General features: G+C 43.9%; 1 protein-coding gene across 2 annotated transcripts in view; it reads right to left on the reverse strand.

Annotated features, from left to right (window-relative positions):
• The window catches only part of rims2a (regulating synaptic membrane exocytosis 2a), a 126,432-nt gene that overhangs the window by 83,228 nt on the left and 28,101 nt on the right, over window positions 1-15,103 (reverse strand). For both annotated transcript variants that reach the window (XM_076150535.1, XM_076150536.1), the window contains one exon: window positions 8,305-8,597. In XM_076150535.1, the coding sequence (XP_076006650.1) occupies window positions 8,305-8,597 (293 nt within the window). The remainder of the gene's footprint in view (window positions 1-8,304; window positions 8,598-15,103) is intronic.

Here is a 15,103-nt window from a genome sequence, read left to right on the forward strand (position 1 = left end):
TCAGACATACTTTGGTCAGGTGTTTCATGGAAGCAAGCCCTGTAGTTAGTGGGGTTGATAGGGGGGAGGGTGTGTGTGTGCGTGCGTGTGAGCGCGAATCTGTGTGTAGACGGGTTGGCAGAGAGAGTTAGTACAGTTGCAGTTTATATGTAGTGACCCCTCAGCTCAGAACCATTCAGGTCTTCCAAGAACAGATCCCCACACACCATTAGGACCTCTGCTGACGCATATGCATAATACATGGAGGCTGGATCTAAAAGCATACAGCCCATTAGCAGGCTTGACCTGGACAAGAAAGAAAAACAGAGTGAAAGAAAGTAGAGAGAGAGAGGGTGGGGGAGGCGGGGGCAACCCTGATTGGATGGAGGACCAAGCTGGCCAGTCACTGATAACAGCACACACTGGTTTACAGAGGGTTGTGTTGTTTTTGTGTATGGAATGTGTGTGCATAGCGGATGACAGTAGCCTCAAGGTCCTGAAAATAAAATATTGCTTCACTTTCCCTGTCATTAAATCTGTCACACAACTGCAAGTAATGATTGAGTTTTTGAGTTTTGACAGTCACTGGCGAAATTCTACTGGTTCATCCTACCGGTTAGTTTTCAGAAACTGCCCCTCCTGCAGGAATTTGCAGAGGAGAAAAAAGGAAAGTGATGGAAAATAAGTTCAATTTAATCAGTCAGATATGATGATTGCTGGATCACAATTTCCAGGCACAGAGCCCCCTGTCCAGCTCTTCCAATGGCTGAGTGTTCTGGCCATGTAATGTGAGGTGGCAGAGAGCCCAGCAATGCTGTAAATTATTGCTGAGGGTGGGTCGGGGGGACAAGAGGGAAAGACTTGCGGTCCCCAGAGACAGACAGTGCACGCTGTGTAGAAATGGGCCTCCTGCCTCTAGAGCAAAAAAATGATGCCTTCATGGTTATGGCTTAGCAGTCAGAAAGTGGGTCTGTTTGTAAGTTTAAAGCCTTTCTGCAGTATGTGTCGTGTGTGTGTGTGTGTGTGTGTGTGACAGCCATGCCTGGCCAGATGACCAGGCACCTCTCCATGGGGGAATGGAGCATTTAGCAGACTAATCATCATGCTCCAATGCATCTAAGTGAGATTCAATCTCTCTCTCTCTCTCTCTCTCTCTCTCTCCCTCTCCCTCTCTCGCTCTCTCTCAAACACACTCTCTCTCACTCTCTCTCTCTCTCCCTGACACAAACACACCACACAAGCATCTCTTCTCAAGCAAATCGAACAAATACAGTAACCCCATAACACTGTGGCTACAGGCCAGTAAAATATTACATTTTGCTATAATTTAAATGTTATACAATACTTGACTATAATTGAATTTTTTCCTTAAATTGTATATAATAATTGAATTTTCTTGCTGTATAGGCTTATAGCCTATATACATATACATATTTACAATATATATATGTATATCTGGGGGGGGGGGGGGGGGTATATGGTGTGTGTGGGCGTGTTGGGGGGTTGGTGGGAGGATGGGGGGGCATTAAGGGGTAGTCGTCATTCCTATCTCTGGTCTCCCCGGAATTTACATAGATCCTCCTCATCCTCGCGTGTTCTCCTCGGGCGCAGCGGCATCAGCATCAGCAGCAACGGCGGCGGCGGCGGCGGCAGCACGCGCTGCAGCAGAGGTGCGCTGGGACATGAGTGCACGAGCGCACGTCTACGTAGCCACGCGCGCGCGCAGTCACACCTCGGCATGGTCATGCGCGCGCACACACACGCACACACACACACACACTGACATGCGCGAGCACATACATAGCCTACTTGACACACACACACGTACACACGTACACGCACACGCAAACCGCGGCAGAGTCCCTTGATCGTACCCATCATCCAGCCAGGAAATATCTGCAGCAGCAACAGTACTATAGGTTGTTATTACGCAGGCTGGCTGCCGATCGATAAACGCAACAACCCCCCCACCTCCCCCCAATACTCGTTTGACACACCGACAGGGAAGCCCTTCCTCATAAATCAGGGCATTTCTTTACAAAGGAATCACTCACCCGATGTTGCTCAACGCCTGCTCGAACAGCTCCGTCTGCAAGATGTTCTGAGGCGCCGAGAAAGCCCCGTTGAAATGTGATAAAACCGAGCTACAGAACTGACGCAATGTCTCAAACTGCATTTTCCCCCTCCGTTTGCTTTTATCCTCAGTAAATGCTCACTCTTTCCCCTCTCACCGCCAGTACATCCTACAGCCTGAGCTCTCTCCGGACGCCCCCCTCCACACATGCATACACCTCCTCAGTATGTTCTTATTATTATCCTCCGGGGCGCGTTAAAAGCAAAAAAGACGCCGATCAAGTTCCATATTTCTCCAGTCGCCCCTGGTAAGAAGTGTCCTTAAACGAGACGCATTCCGGCCGGGATCCTTCGGTCATAACGCTTCGGAGTCGAACCGAGAGAGGGGAGGCAGTGACGGTGCCGGTGCCGATCCTTTTCTTCTCATGGTAGCCGAAATCTCTTCTCGGTGTGGGGGAAGAGGTAAAGGAGCGCCCGGGGGGAAGAAGAAGAAGAAGAAGCGGGGAAGCATCTTAAACGGCAGCCAGCAGCGGCGGCGGCAGCAGCAGCAGCGGCAGCAGCAGCAGCAACATCCCTCACCGGCGCATCAGCTGCTGCCTCACATTCAACTCATATTCCCCATCTCCTGTGAACAGCATACACACACGCACGCACGCACGCACTTACACACTACAGGCTGAGATGCAATCGCGCACACTCTTTGCCATATCTCTCCATTCTCTCTCTCTCTCTCTCTCTCTCTCTCTCTCTCTCTCTCTCTCTCTCTCTCTCTCTCTCTCTCTCTCTCTTCGGGACGCGCACAGCAGCAGAAAGCTCGCAATACAAATACACGGACGAGCGACTGCTGTCGTCAGTGTTTTTTTTTTTTACTTCTTCTTCTCCTTCTTCCCTATTTTCTCATATCTGGCTGCAGACCATCAGCTCCCCATCAGCAATAAAAGAAGGACAATCCTACTACCTTTGAGAGAAAGAGAGAGGCTGTTTGTGCGGAGCAGGTGCGCACACACACACACACACACACACACACACAAACACACACACACACAAGCGCGCGCACACAGGGGGTTCCTCACGGGCTTCTGCTTTAGCTTGGCTTTAAATGGAACATCAGCATAACCTCTGGACAAATGAGGGTGAGGGTATTTCCTCAAAAGATCAAATTATTTTACAGCATCATCAAAGGTGAACAAGCAACCAATATGAACCTATGGATGCTCCTGATCATTTGCAAAGTATTTTCAGTTCAATATTAAAAGATATTAAGTCCATGTTCTGCCTTGTGGAAATAATTGTGAGAAATAAATGTGCACTTTTGTGAAATTAGATCTAAATGTGTGCAGCCAGAAGTGACCTCTATCACTATACGTTCGAAAACTAAAACTTTCATTGTGGCATGGTTGAATTTGGTAAAAAAAAATAATTAAAAAAAAAAATAAAAAACTTACACAAACACATTCTAGTGGCGTTTTAGTAAATAATGATTCAACTGCAACACAAACTGATCTCATAGAGGTCAGTTTATGATTTTGTGCATCGCCCTCTATTTTCACAAAGGCCTTCATATACATTTAGTGGACACTTTATTAGATACACTTCTACAATCCAATACAAATAAAACTCCTGCCTTTGTGAAGGTGAATGTTCCTTTAGTGTCAGAGAGGATTCAGGGAGGTTTATTGATTTTCTCCACCTTGTGTATGTGAATAGGTTGGAGAAAATATCAGGAACAGCTTTGATAACAATGTTGTCTTATATGTATATATGTATACGCCACATAAGGTTAGGACACAAACCTTTTTCTGCTACAAACCACCAAAGTACACTCTCCCCTCATCAGAGTCATCACATCCCTGCCAACATTCTAATTCCTCCTGATGCTGAGTTGTTTTACTTCAATGCAACCACTTCTAACTTTGATTTGCTCATGTATTTGCTGAAATCTCTAGGTTTCAATTACAAGAACTTGATGAATTTGTTTATCTGGCAATTACAAAGTATCACACCGCCATGTGGCTAATGTTGCTGTAATGTCCACAAACCTCACCAACTACATGCATACAGACATAAAATGTTAGGACAGTAAATGTCTTTCAGAGGGAAAAACAAATTGGCAATTGAAATCATAGAGGAAAAGTGCGAAATCGCTCGCTACGTTAATTCAACTCAAGTCAAGTCAAGTCATTTATTGAATTTGCTGTGTCCTACTTTTACTGTAATAATTTACCATAATTTAAGAACTTGTGCATCAGTTAAATTGACAATTTTCAATATTTGATTTAATTCATTTCATAAGTAATTGAATTGATTGAACTGAGATTAATTTCTTGGATATGATTCAAGAGTTTTCTACATGTTGCATGAGATGGGTATAAAAATACAAGATAAAGCTCAGTGGAAAGCTTACTTGTTGTGGTCTTTATGATGGCCACATTAATCAACTTGTCAGCATATTCTGTCTCTTTTTATTGCTTTGATTTTGACAGTAACTTTTACAATTGTGCCAAATGCTTAGGCACTTAGTGGATGATCAGGACGCTGGAAAAACAGCTGGCATTTCAGCCCAGAATTTCCTCCAAGGTTGTGAGAGAAAGACACAGACAGAAATGGAGCAGCTACCTCATGGCCCCACATAAATCTTTTACTGTCCAAATTAAACACATTTTGGGTTTTTCTGTACAGTAATATATCTCACGTCCATGTTGTAGTATATTTTGGAATTTGTGTTGAACATTGTCAAAGTTCCAAATAGAAATGCTTTGAGTAAGACAAACTCATATCTACTGAACAGCTCTGAAAGCTCAGTTTTTGATTATTGTTTGTATCATACCAAGTAAGTGGGCCAGTGAGAACAGAGGGAGCTATTCTATCCTCTATCAATGTACAATATATGGACAAAGGCAATGTTCAGACTCAGACTCAGCACTTAAACATACTGCGTATCCCTTTAGCTGATCATTCACATGACACTCAAGCATGGCCTGTCCTGTCCTGGGTGTACATGGCTAAACTGAGATGCATTAGGCTACTGTAACCTGCAAAGTGGAACCTGAACTCACCCAAGCTTCGGTACAATAGATTGGGTTGGACCGAAGTGAAACACAATAGAACCTAAGAGGTTCCTATAGTGGATATTGCTCTACGCCAAGTGTAATCATTAGTTGTTTCATCAGCCTCACCCAACACTGCAGCTGTCCAAGCATATCTGTGTGTTCATTCAAATTACAACTCCAAGACCGAGATAAATGAAAAAAGCTTTGCAAGTAATTTCTCCTTATAAATAGACTGCCAGTTGTTCTCCTCCTTTCTTCAGCAGAATGGATCCAGGAGTTAATTTAAACATTCTTTAAGATTAATGAAAGTGGGTTTTGGTGCTTATGCGGTGGGAGTTCTATTTATGGACTCTCTGCTATCCATCATTAGCATTATCCTGTGACATTTTCTGACAGCCAGTTTCCTGTTGTGTCTCTGTGAATGGAGGCAATGCCAAAGTGACAATCATTTACCGGTACCATCTCCACCTCTCAAGCCATGCAATCAATTAATATACAAAGGCAAGGACCTAGACTGGAACAGAAAGTGACTGGCTGACTGAATGCTCGGAGCAGTCTGATCTATAATCCAATCTATAGTCAGTCTGATCATCCATTAAAACCACCTTAAAGCAGGAAGATGGATAATGTACTGCTGTTGTGCAGAGATACAAAATGTTCTGCCGCATTATTCTTCGATGGTTTACTGCAGATTGGAATACAACATACAGTTACAGGTGATGTTAAACCCTTTATTGTGCTACTGTACACTGTGAATCCAGAATAGGCAAACACGAACTGAAAGAGTTCACAATATGATACGTTGGGATATGTTGACTTTCACTGCAAAAGAGGCAATTAGCACAACTTTCTCTGGTCCTTTCCCATTTCCACTGGTTGCCATGTGAAATGAAGTTAACACAAGGTTGCAGTGGCAGAGAGAGGACACTGAACTAATGAGTTGTGTCTCCAAACACACTGTGGTCTGTGGTGTGAGTATGCTAGCATGTCCCTGCACGAGACACGAGGGGGATGTGGCCCATTAAAGTACACCTATACAAGGTCAGCATAGAATAGGAACAGGGACAGTTGAGTAGGAGACAGTGAATTATGTCTCCTTTCCTACTGCTTCTCTCTGGTGTTTGCGCACGCGCGTGTGTGTGTGTGTGTGTGTGTGTGTGTGTGTGTGTGTGTGTGTGTGTGTGTGTGTGTGCAGGCGTGTACACTATGTAGGTATTCACTGCATGGCTCAGGGATGAATCAGTGCAACTCTGCTCCCCCTTTGGATATTTAGGCGACCCACTGGGCTTTCTCTCCACAGGATGACGCAACATGCAGCCCACACTTCCCATCTTCCCATCAGGAAGTCTGCACAGGTGGACAGGGAGGACCAGCAGAGAGACACAGACATCTGCTCGTCTGTGGGCTACTTGCTGTAACTGAGCCTGAGTTATGTAAAACCTTATATCACAGCTATCGCAGCAGAGAGAAATGAGGTAAACAATTCCTTCTGAGGATTCAAAACTGGCTTTATGTTCAGGCGTGTCAGGTCTTAGCTTTGTTTTCAAAAAGTGAAGAAAAAGTAATGTTAACAACCATCTAGGAAACAAACCAGCAACTGCAAAATGTCATAATCACTCTCTATATCTATCACATATCAGTCTATCCTAAATCTAGTCTTGGTTTGGGCTGAACTTAAGTACAAAGGTGCCAGTTTCAAGCCATCTTATGTCTGTGAGAGGGTGCGAACAAGGACACACAGGGACAGGGAAGCATTTTATATAAAAAAATAAATAAATTAAAAATCCTCAGCCTGATCGCCAATGCCAGTCTCTCTTCCTCCCAGACTCACAGAGGAAGGAGCCCCCATGTGGACATTAAAGTAACTACATTGCTCCACACCAGCATCAAGAAAATGCAATTCACGGGCACAGCATGTCGATGTTATCAGTTGCCGCATCTGAGTGTTCCACTTACAAGGGGCATTAAGTGCGTACAGCCTCTCTGCTCTGGTCCTGGTTTCACACACGGCAAAATATCAACGTCACCATTTTGATAACGGCAACATATGACAAATGGAACATAATGTTCTACATCACCTTTAAGCCTTCTCATCCAATAACATCTTACCAATGCATCTTTCCGAGGGGATACGATGTCTGAACTGGGCTACCAACATTCCCAGTGACGCAACAGAATTCCCTGATGTAAAAAACTATATAGTGTGTGTAAACGGTAGAGACAATGAATGGAATCTAGCACCTTTCACTCACAAATGTATTCACACGAGGAATGAGCGTTTGTGAATACAATTAACAACGGTCAACATGTGCATATATTACGTTTGTATGCATATTATCCATTGCAGCATTGTGTGATTTATGGTGTGTGTGTGTGTGTGTGTGTGTGTGTGTGTGTGTGTGTGTGTGTGTGTGTGTTAGAGAGACAGTGTGAGTGGGTGAATGACTGTTTTAGAATTGCTGAGTTAGTGCCAGATACAGTATCTGTGTCTTTGTCTCCTTTATTGGCCTCATGGGCTCCATGTACGACTTGTTTTATATGGAGCATTGACTGGCTTGCTAGAAGCAGCTACATTTGTGGTGCGTTTGATTGACCGTCCATCACTCTGCTACAACGGCCACATCTCAGTGCTGATGATGAAAGGCTCGGGATATGCAAAAAGCTTTTAGACAAAATTTCGTTTAAAATTTACACAATCTAAAAGGTGACTCGTTTACTTAGCGGGTGTGTGCCTTTAATTCTGCAAATACATTCCTGTTGTTTATTCCAGATGTTCATGCAGCTTACAAAGTAGGAATGGATATATTTTTCAGGGGGAACTCTCCAACTAGCCATAATTTAGAACAGGTCCTAATCGTGTCATGTACATGGTGCCCCATGATTGAACCTCCCTGTTTCCATGACTAAACCATCATTATAATACACACTCCCCTTCCTCTGTGTCATGTAATAATAGCAAGGTAGTTAAATCAGCAATGCAGTACAGTTAGTGTTATGTTAAAGGATTAAGCATCTTCACTTCTAAACAGAGTCCAAGCTGACCAATATGATTCCAAACCACTAATGAGGTTACCATGTGTCTCAGAATGAAAATGTATCTGTATATTAGCACAGCCACAGATGCTGTGGTACAGTATACGTGTTCTCATCCCTTCACACCAATCCACCTACTCACACTCGTCGCTTCATGCAGTGAACTGACCTGTCTATGGGCGCGTCGTCGGGTCCCGAGTACCTCAGCCCTGACCCGTTGTCAAGGGACGCCTGTCTGGGCAGGAGCCCGCCGTGAGGTCTGCTTCTGTCTGACGCTGGTGTCAAGTCCCCTGAGGCTCCCTGGTGGGGGTACAGGGACGGGTCCTGCAGTTTGGCCTTCTTCCCCTGCGGCCCGCCCTCAAAAACGCCCCGCACCTGACCAGGCCCCGAGCCGTAGAACCACGCCCCCGATTTGGTGAGGATTTCTTGTTGTTTTCGGCACAAGTTGCATACCCACATAACCTGCAATGGAGAAGTAAACATTATGAATACGACGAACAGGCCTTTATAATCCTTCAATGAGCTGTAGTGGAATGAATGAATTTGTATATCTGTGTTATGTAAAGCTGTTGTAGGATAACTGTGAGGCATATCGCTGATGCTGGATGAAAATATTTTGAATTCTCAGATGTCAAATTTCGAGGCACTGAGAATAATCAGATTCCTTTTTTACAACCACAAATAAAAACAATCCAACAAATCCAATATTTGGATTTTCACCCCACAGCGATATTGCCGATTCATAAGAGAGCATTCATGTTGGTATGAGATGAATGATGAAATGTTTTTACAGATACAGCAGCCTTTGATAATACTGAAAGGTTGAGTGGGTTCATATCTTTTATTGTCATTTTTTGCCACATTTGTGTCATTGATGTAATTAAACCTTGCGCGTTGTCTCGCTCGAGCTTAATTGTTCCTCGGTTTCTATTAGCGAATTTTCTTATATTACCATTATAGTCTTGTTTATAGGAAACAGCTACAGCAGGAAGCAGGTGTGTCTATTCATTTCAGATATGACTCTTAATGAAGGCACTGTATACAGTAGGTAATGTATTGAAGCTAATCCATGATGATAAGATAAATTGGAAAAAGAATTGAAATATTTTCCATCTGCTGGCTAAGAACGAATCAAGGAGATGGACGTTTTAAGTGTGTTGCAACGCCAGCCCTTTATCTGCTCCACACTGCAGCCCCAGCAGCCAGCTCACCACAACATTAGCCTCATAAATCCAGGAGCAGACAGGAACCCTGATCACTACACTCATGCACACACACACACACACAAACACACACACACACACACACACACACACACACACACACACAGTGCAAAAGCTCAACTACATGCTCTCCCTCACCTTATCTTCCCATATGGTTTTATCTGTATCGTGTGATTTCTTTACATGTGAATCACTTACTATATAATAAACTGTAATCTACATGATATACTTGTCCTCTGCTCTCAGCACAGTGTAATCTGAGTCCTACTCGGGCCTATTAGGGATGACCAGTCTTGTCTCTCTAATAGTAAGCAACTTAAATGTGATATCTAAGTGGGTCTGAGAGGACTAAGAGCTTGCCAATGATTGACAGGCCAGACAGCCAGTAGGGCAGCCAGCAGCTACCGCAGCCCCCCGACTCCCCGCCTTTACAGTCCCAGTGCTGAGTCAGTGCATTACTGTTATTAGTGTGGGCAGGCAGTGAATGCTGCCTCACCCACTGCTGGTTGTTCTATAGCTCACAGTTTTTTTTCTTTCCACTGAGCTTTGAAACAAATAAAACTGAACAGATGTGTATTTCTAGTTTAGTTTAGCTGTATACTGAAGTTGCTTGAACTATGTTGGTCTACACAATTACTGACTATAGCAGTTCAATTAAAAACCATGCCATCCTTCCACACCAGGATGGAATTGTGGACAGCCACAACTGCTGATCTCTCTTACACAATGTGGCCGGGAGCACAGGGTGAGACTACTTCCACTTTGTGATAGCTGCTGAGAGAGCAAACGTGGCCGTAACTTTATGACAGAGGCCGACCTGTAGCAGGCGCACCACGGGCACCACGTCAAATCTTTACAAACGTATGAAAATCAACATCAACCATTTAACAAGACATCCAGGTGGTGCAGAAGACAGAGTATGTTCCCACCATGACGTGCTCAGGGTTTGATCCTCGGGGCAGCATTTATGGGTTAGATAAGCCGCTTCATTGCTGAAGGGGTCAGAACTGGACGGGAGTGTGAGCTGCTGCACATGTTACACCCTTCTATTCCAGCTCCGTTTGGGTTGATTGAGAAGAAAAGCAGTGATTGAATGTACAGACATTTGCGGGTGATACATTACAAACGATCAGCATCACAGACTTTCACTAAAGGCATTTTGTTAAAAACAGGGCGGTGGCTGACGGTGGCTGTAGTCCCACTGCTACATGAGGGTGTGGCCACCACCCAAAGGTCATTTCCAGGCAACCAATTATTTCAGGTATATTTCTAAAGTAAGACAAAAAAGCTTTGTAACACCGGTACATCAGGCCGCATGTACTGGCCTACATGATATCGACACATGACGCCTTTATGACCTGCTATCAATGTTACAGATGGGCTATAACTGTGCTGACACACAATGGAAGCAGGGAGGCCACAAATTTAGCTTTATGTGTCCCAGAGGAGCGCTGCCAAAGAGGCCATGACTGTCTCTTTAACTGAGGTCACGGTGAGAGCTCTGCAGTGATCTGCAGGTCATGTGCTGAGACCTTCCAGACACACCTCCTCTACCTGAATGCTGAGAGTCATGTGTGCTACATTACCTAATCTATTTCCCTCAACAAATTGCTTTCTTTCAATAAATCTCAGAATGGTACATGTTGCACAGATATTTGCTGCAACCCACCTCTCTGCCAAACATAACCATCACAGATAACTGCATCTACACAATTGCAATGACCTACATACTGTATTATCCCTAGCAACACCAATTAACATAGAGTCAGTTACCGTGCACCTCTTCAGTCTGCCAATAATAATTAACTGCTCTCGCAGCACTTGAACTGCACATGTCAAGCTCTTTTATCTCATCAGTGAATACCAAATAGCATTCAACATGTAGAAACACAGCAAACTCACACATGAATAGATCTAGGCTCTGACATTTGGATTTGATTTGATTTGCACACTGGAACTAGTTAGAATGAAATATTTAAACACTAAAACAACAGCAGTATTCTGGTCTTTGTTCTGCATGCACAATCCAACATAACCTTTCTGGCAGAGTATTTTATGAATGATTGTATGGATCTTCAAAGTTCAATGACAAATCTAATCATAGTTGATCTCAGTGTGAGATCAGTGGTAGTAACAGACGCATGCTGTTTTTACCCAGGGCACTTTTTCCTGTCTTCACTCATACACAGTGTAAGGCTACTACCAGTCAGTCAAGAGACAGCGTGAGCTTGACCTGCACTGACAAGACACTGCAATGTTCCTCATTCCCTGATAAACCACACAGACACAAAGACTTCACAACAGCTGTGCGCCCAAAGAGACCCACAGGTCAAGCAGCTGTAATAGCCAGAGGTATTTTCATTTTCAATGCATCCATTCATATGGCCCTAGCCTCTACACACACATACACATACACATACACCCCTTTGGCTGAACTCTTCATGGCTGAGCGAAGGCTGGGGGTTGGGGGGCTGCAGCCCTCAGGCAGGGCCATTTCTCCCCGTGTTTGCACATTTCAGTCATTGAATAGGCAGCTAAAAATAGAACGCTAAAAGCCACCACACATTGGGAGTAACAGGAACATATATACTCTCAAATGTGCTGGAGGCAACACCCAATTATGTGGGATCAATAAATAATTGCCTTTGCGAATACTTGTCATGGATAAGGCCAACACACTGTTTCTACAATTTTGTTTGCGTGTCAGACATGTGCATATGAATATGTGTGTTTATTTGTGGTTTAGAATATACCAGCCAGGAAAGTAACAGTAGAACCCTGTGTATAATACAGATGGTATGAATTATAGTTTTGAAAGCAGCTTATTTATACAGCACATACAGCTATGTTAAGGTGCCTTCAGCAAAGTACTTTACATGTTCCCTTTTTGTCTTCCCCATCAACATTTCCCTGGGGAACATTTATGCATGCACTCACTCAAACACAAACACACCAGCTTGCTTTGCAGTAAGAGAGAGCACTGAGCTCTCTCTTGTGGCCATTATACAGCACTACAAGATTACTTAACAGTGAGGTTCTACAGTGAATCAGCAGTATCCTTCCAGGCGTATCACAGTGCTCTAATGGCAAGCAAGCACTAATGCCAAATTAAATCAATGGCATTCTTTACATTCCTGCATTCTTTACAAATGGTTCATGATTCAAATGTTTCAAAATCAGATTTAACCTTAAAGCTGAGTGTCAATGACGTTTTATTTCAAGAAGTATGTCCAGCATGTCCAGGTGAGCCAGTGATCAATCAGGCATATAACATCAGTGACGTGCAACTTTGATTCCAGAGTGCCAACAATCACATCATATCTGCTTCCCTCTCTAAGCCTTTTCCTCTGTCTCTCCTGTCAAATATCTAAGAAAGCCAAAATAAGGAAAAAAGGGTTTTAATAAAGACAGATAAAAGAGACTTTAGTATATTAATTATCGATGGCGCACTAAATGAACTGTCACAGGTATCATATTGCATTGCTGTATCTCTCCTTCACCTGAACTGAACTACTCATTAAAGACTCATTGTTTGAGGAGTGGAGTGTTCCTGGGAGCATCCCGGTCTGGAGTGAGTCCAGCTAAAGCACACAGGCGTTTATATGGATACCATCTAATAAACTCCCAAATAAATGATTGCCATAGCAGGAGAACACACTGGTGTTGGCTGAAATGACAGACCTTGCCTTGAATATGCAGGCCAATGAATAATGCATCTCAAGTTAGGTGAGCCTCATTGGATTTTAAAGAGAATTTGAACGCTCAGATTGTTTATGCAATGCATTTCCCACATAAATCCATCCTCTGGCAAGGTTTCCCCTGTTTTATAACAACACATAAAAGGATACTTCATTTTTGTTCTCCTTTTAATTGCACATTGGATTCTGTAGTGTAATTTCAATTAGCGATGTCATTCAATTCTACAAAAAAAATAAACACTAAAACAATAAAGAGCATTTTGCATTTATTCATTAGGCAGCGAATGAGAAGGCAAGAGGAGCGGCTACGTTCACATGCTCAGAGACTGCCAACACGTGGTGAATTACATTTTAATGAGCTTCTAATTTTAGTGTGCCTCGGTGGTAATAATAATAGACTTGATGAATATTTATGTTGAGTTGTTTGAAGTTCAGAGGCATGGGAAAGTGGAGAGGGTGGGGTGGGAGGGGAGAGATTGATGAAATGCAAAATATAAATGGTTATTTTTAATAAAGATGACTGATGTGTGTCCATACCCACGGAAACACCCATATGCCCTCACATCGGTCCCACTCGAACTGCCCGGACGAAACATCTGTCTTGGGCCAGACGTGATGGACTCTCACGGGCACACATTTCGTGGAAGTCACATTAAATGTCTGCAATGTATTTGCATTTAAAAAAAACGCGAGTACTGCGTATTCGCTCTGTCTGCTCTGCTAAGTGCTGATCGCCACTTTACCAGCTTGCCAGGTGAACACTCGCCGAATATGCTGAAATAGTCACAATCCCGAGAAAACAAAATGACCGGTGCAAAATGCGTTGCGGTGACAGCATCGTCCTCCCCCCACCCCCAACTGCTTACCCATGGTGCCGCTGACAGAAAGCATCGCGTCCGTGCGGGGAGATCTCCGTCCTTAAATCCGGACTATGTGACGACTGCTCGCTTTTTACGCTCCTGAAAACAAGAGAAGCAGCTCCGACCTTCAGCACCGCGGACAGCTCCGTCTCCAGACAGCAGGCAGCGGCCGATGAAAGCACCGTGAAGGTTACGCGACGGAGTCACAACTCAGCGTAGCACAACACAGTCGTTTGGAAATAGATTGAAAAATACGTGAAGGGGTCCTCTTCCCTCTTTATACCAATAAAGCAATTACATAATCAAAACCTAAATAAAACAATAACTTCAAATTGGAAAAAATCAAAAAGATGGATTCGCGCTATCAGTCTCCATGGCGAAACCTCTGAAAGGATCCCTGGACTCAATGTCAGCAGGTCTACATGTGAGCTGAGTAACACCGCGTCAAATCACGTTATCGCTCCAAACCGCCGCTGCTCTAGTTTGTCTAGGAGCGTAGTCACAGCGCTACTGGAGCCGATGAGAGCTCATTACATATGCGGCTCTGCTCCCACAGTTTCCGGCACCCAGACAGCAAAAGCCACAACGCTGTGATCGGACTGCCCCCCACCCCCTCCCCCCTCTCTGCACCCCCTCCCCCTACCCCCCCAAAAAAACCCGTGCACATGTCCGTGTCACCTTCCTCAGCCTGTCTGCTGCCACTTACGTCGTCAAAGAAGAGACACGCACGCTGCTGTCATCGTCAAAAACAAAGCCTCTTGTTTTTGCTGCCATAGTACCAAACCAAGCTAGAGCTGTGCTGCGTTCACGTGCTGTAGGACTATCTGAAGGGGAGCAATGGGGTTAAAATATGTCTTGGTTTTTAAAGAAAACCAAAGACGCATTTTGCATCAAGAGAAATTACAACTAAAAGATAATAAAAGCACAATGTGAATTTTGAAAATGTAGGGGTATGCATATGTGGCACAGTATTTCACTCTGTGTGGAATGTGTGATTTCCACATGCGTCTAATCATATTTACACTTTATTTAGCAGGCACCATGCACATCATTCCATTATAGCAGATTATAGCCCCATATTCACTTGCATCTGCAGTCTCTGGGCAGGAGACATCCTGGGGTGTTAACATTTTATCTTCATCAAGGAGGTGACATTAAATACTGACAGAGTTACTGCATCATTAGTG

The sequence above is a fragment of the Genypterus blacodes genome, unplaced genomic scaffold, assembly GCF_046128005.1.
Source record: "Genypterus blacodes isolate CSIRO-AG114 ecotype Tasmania unplaced genomic scaffold, CSIRO-AGI_Gbla_v1 ptg000052l_1, whole genome shotgun sequence".
Lineage (NCBI taxonomy): Eukaryota > Metazoa > Chordata > Actinopteri > Ophidiiformes > Ophidiidae > Genypterus > Genypterus blacodes.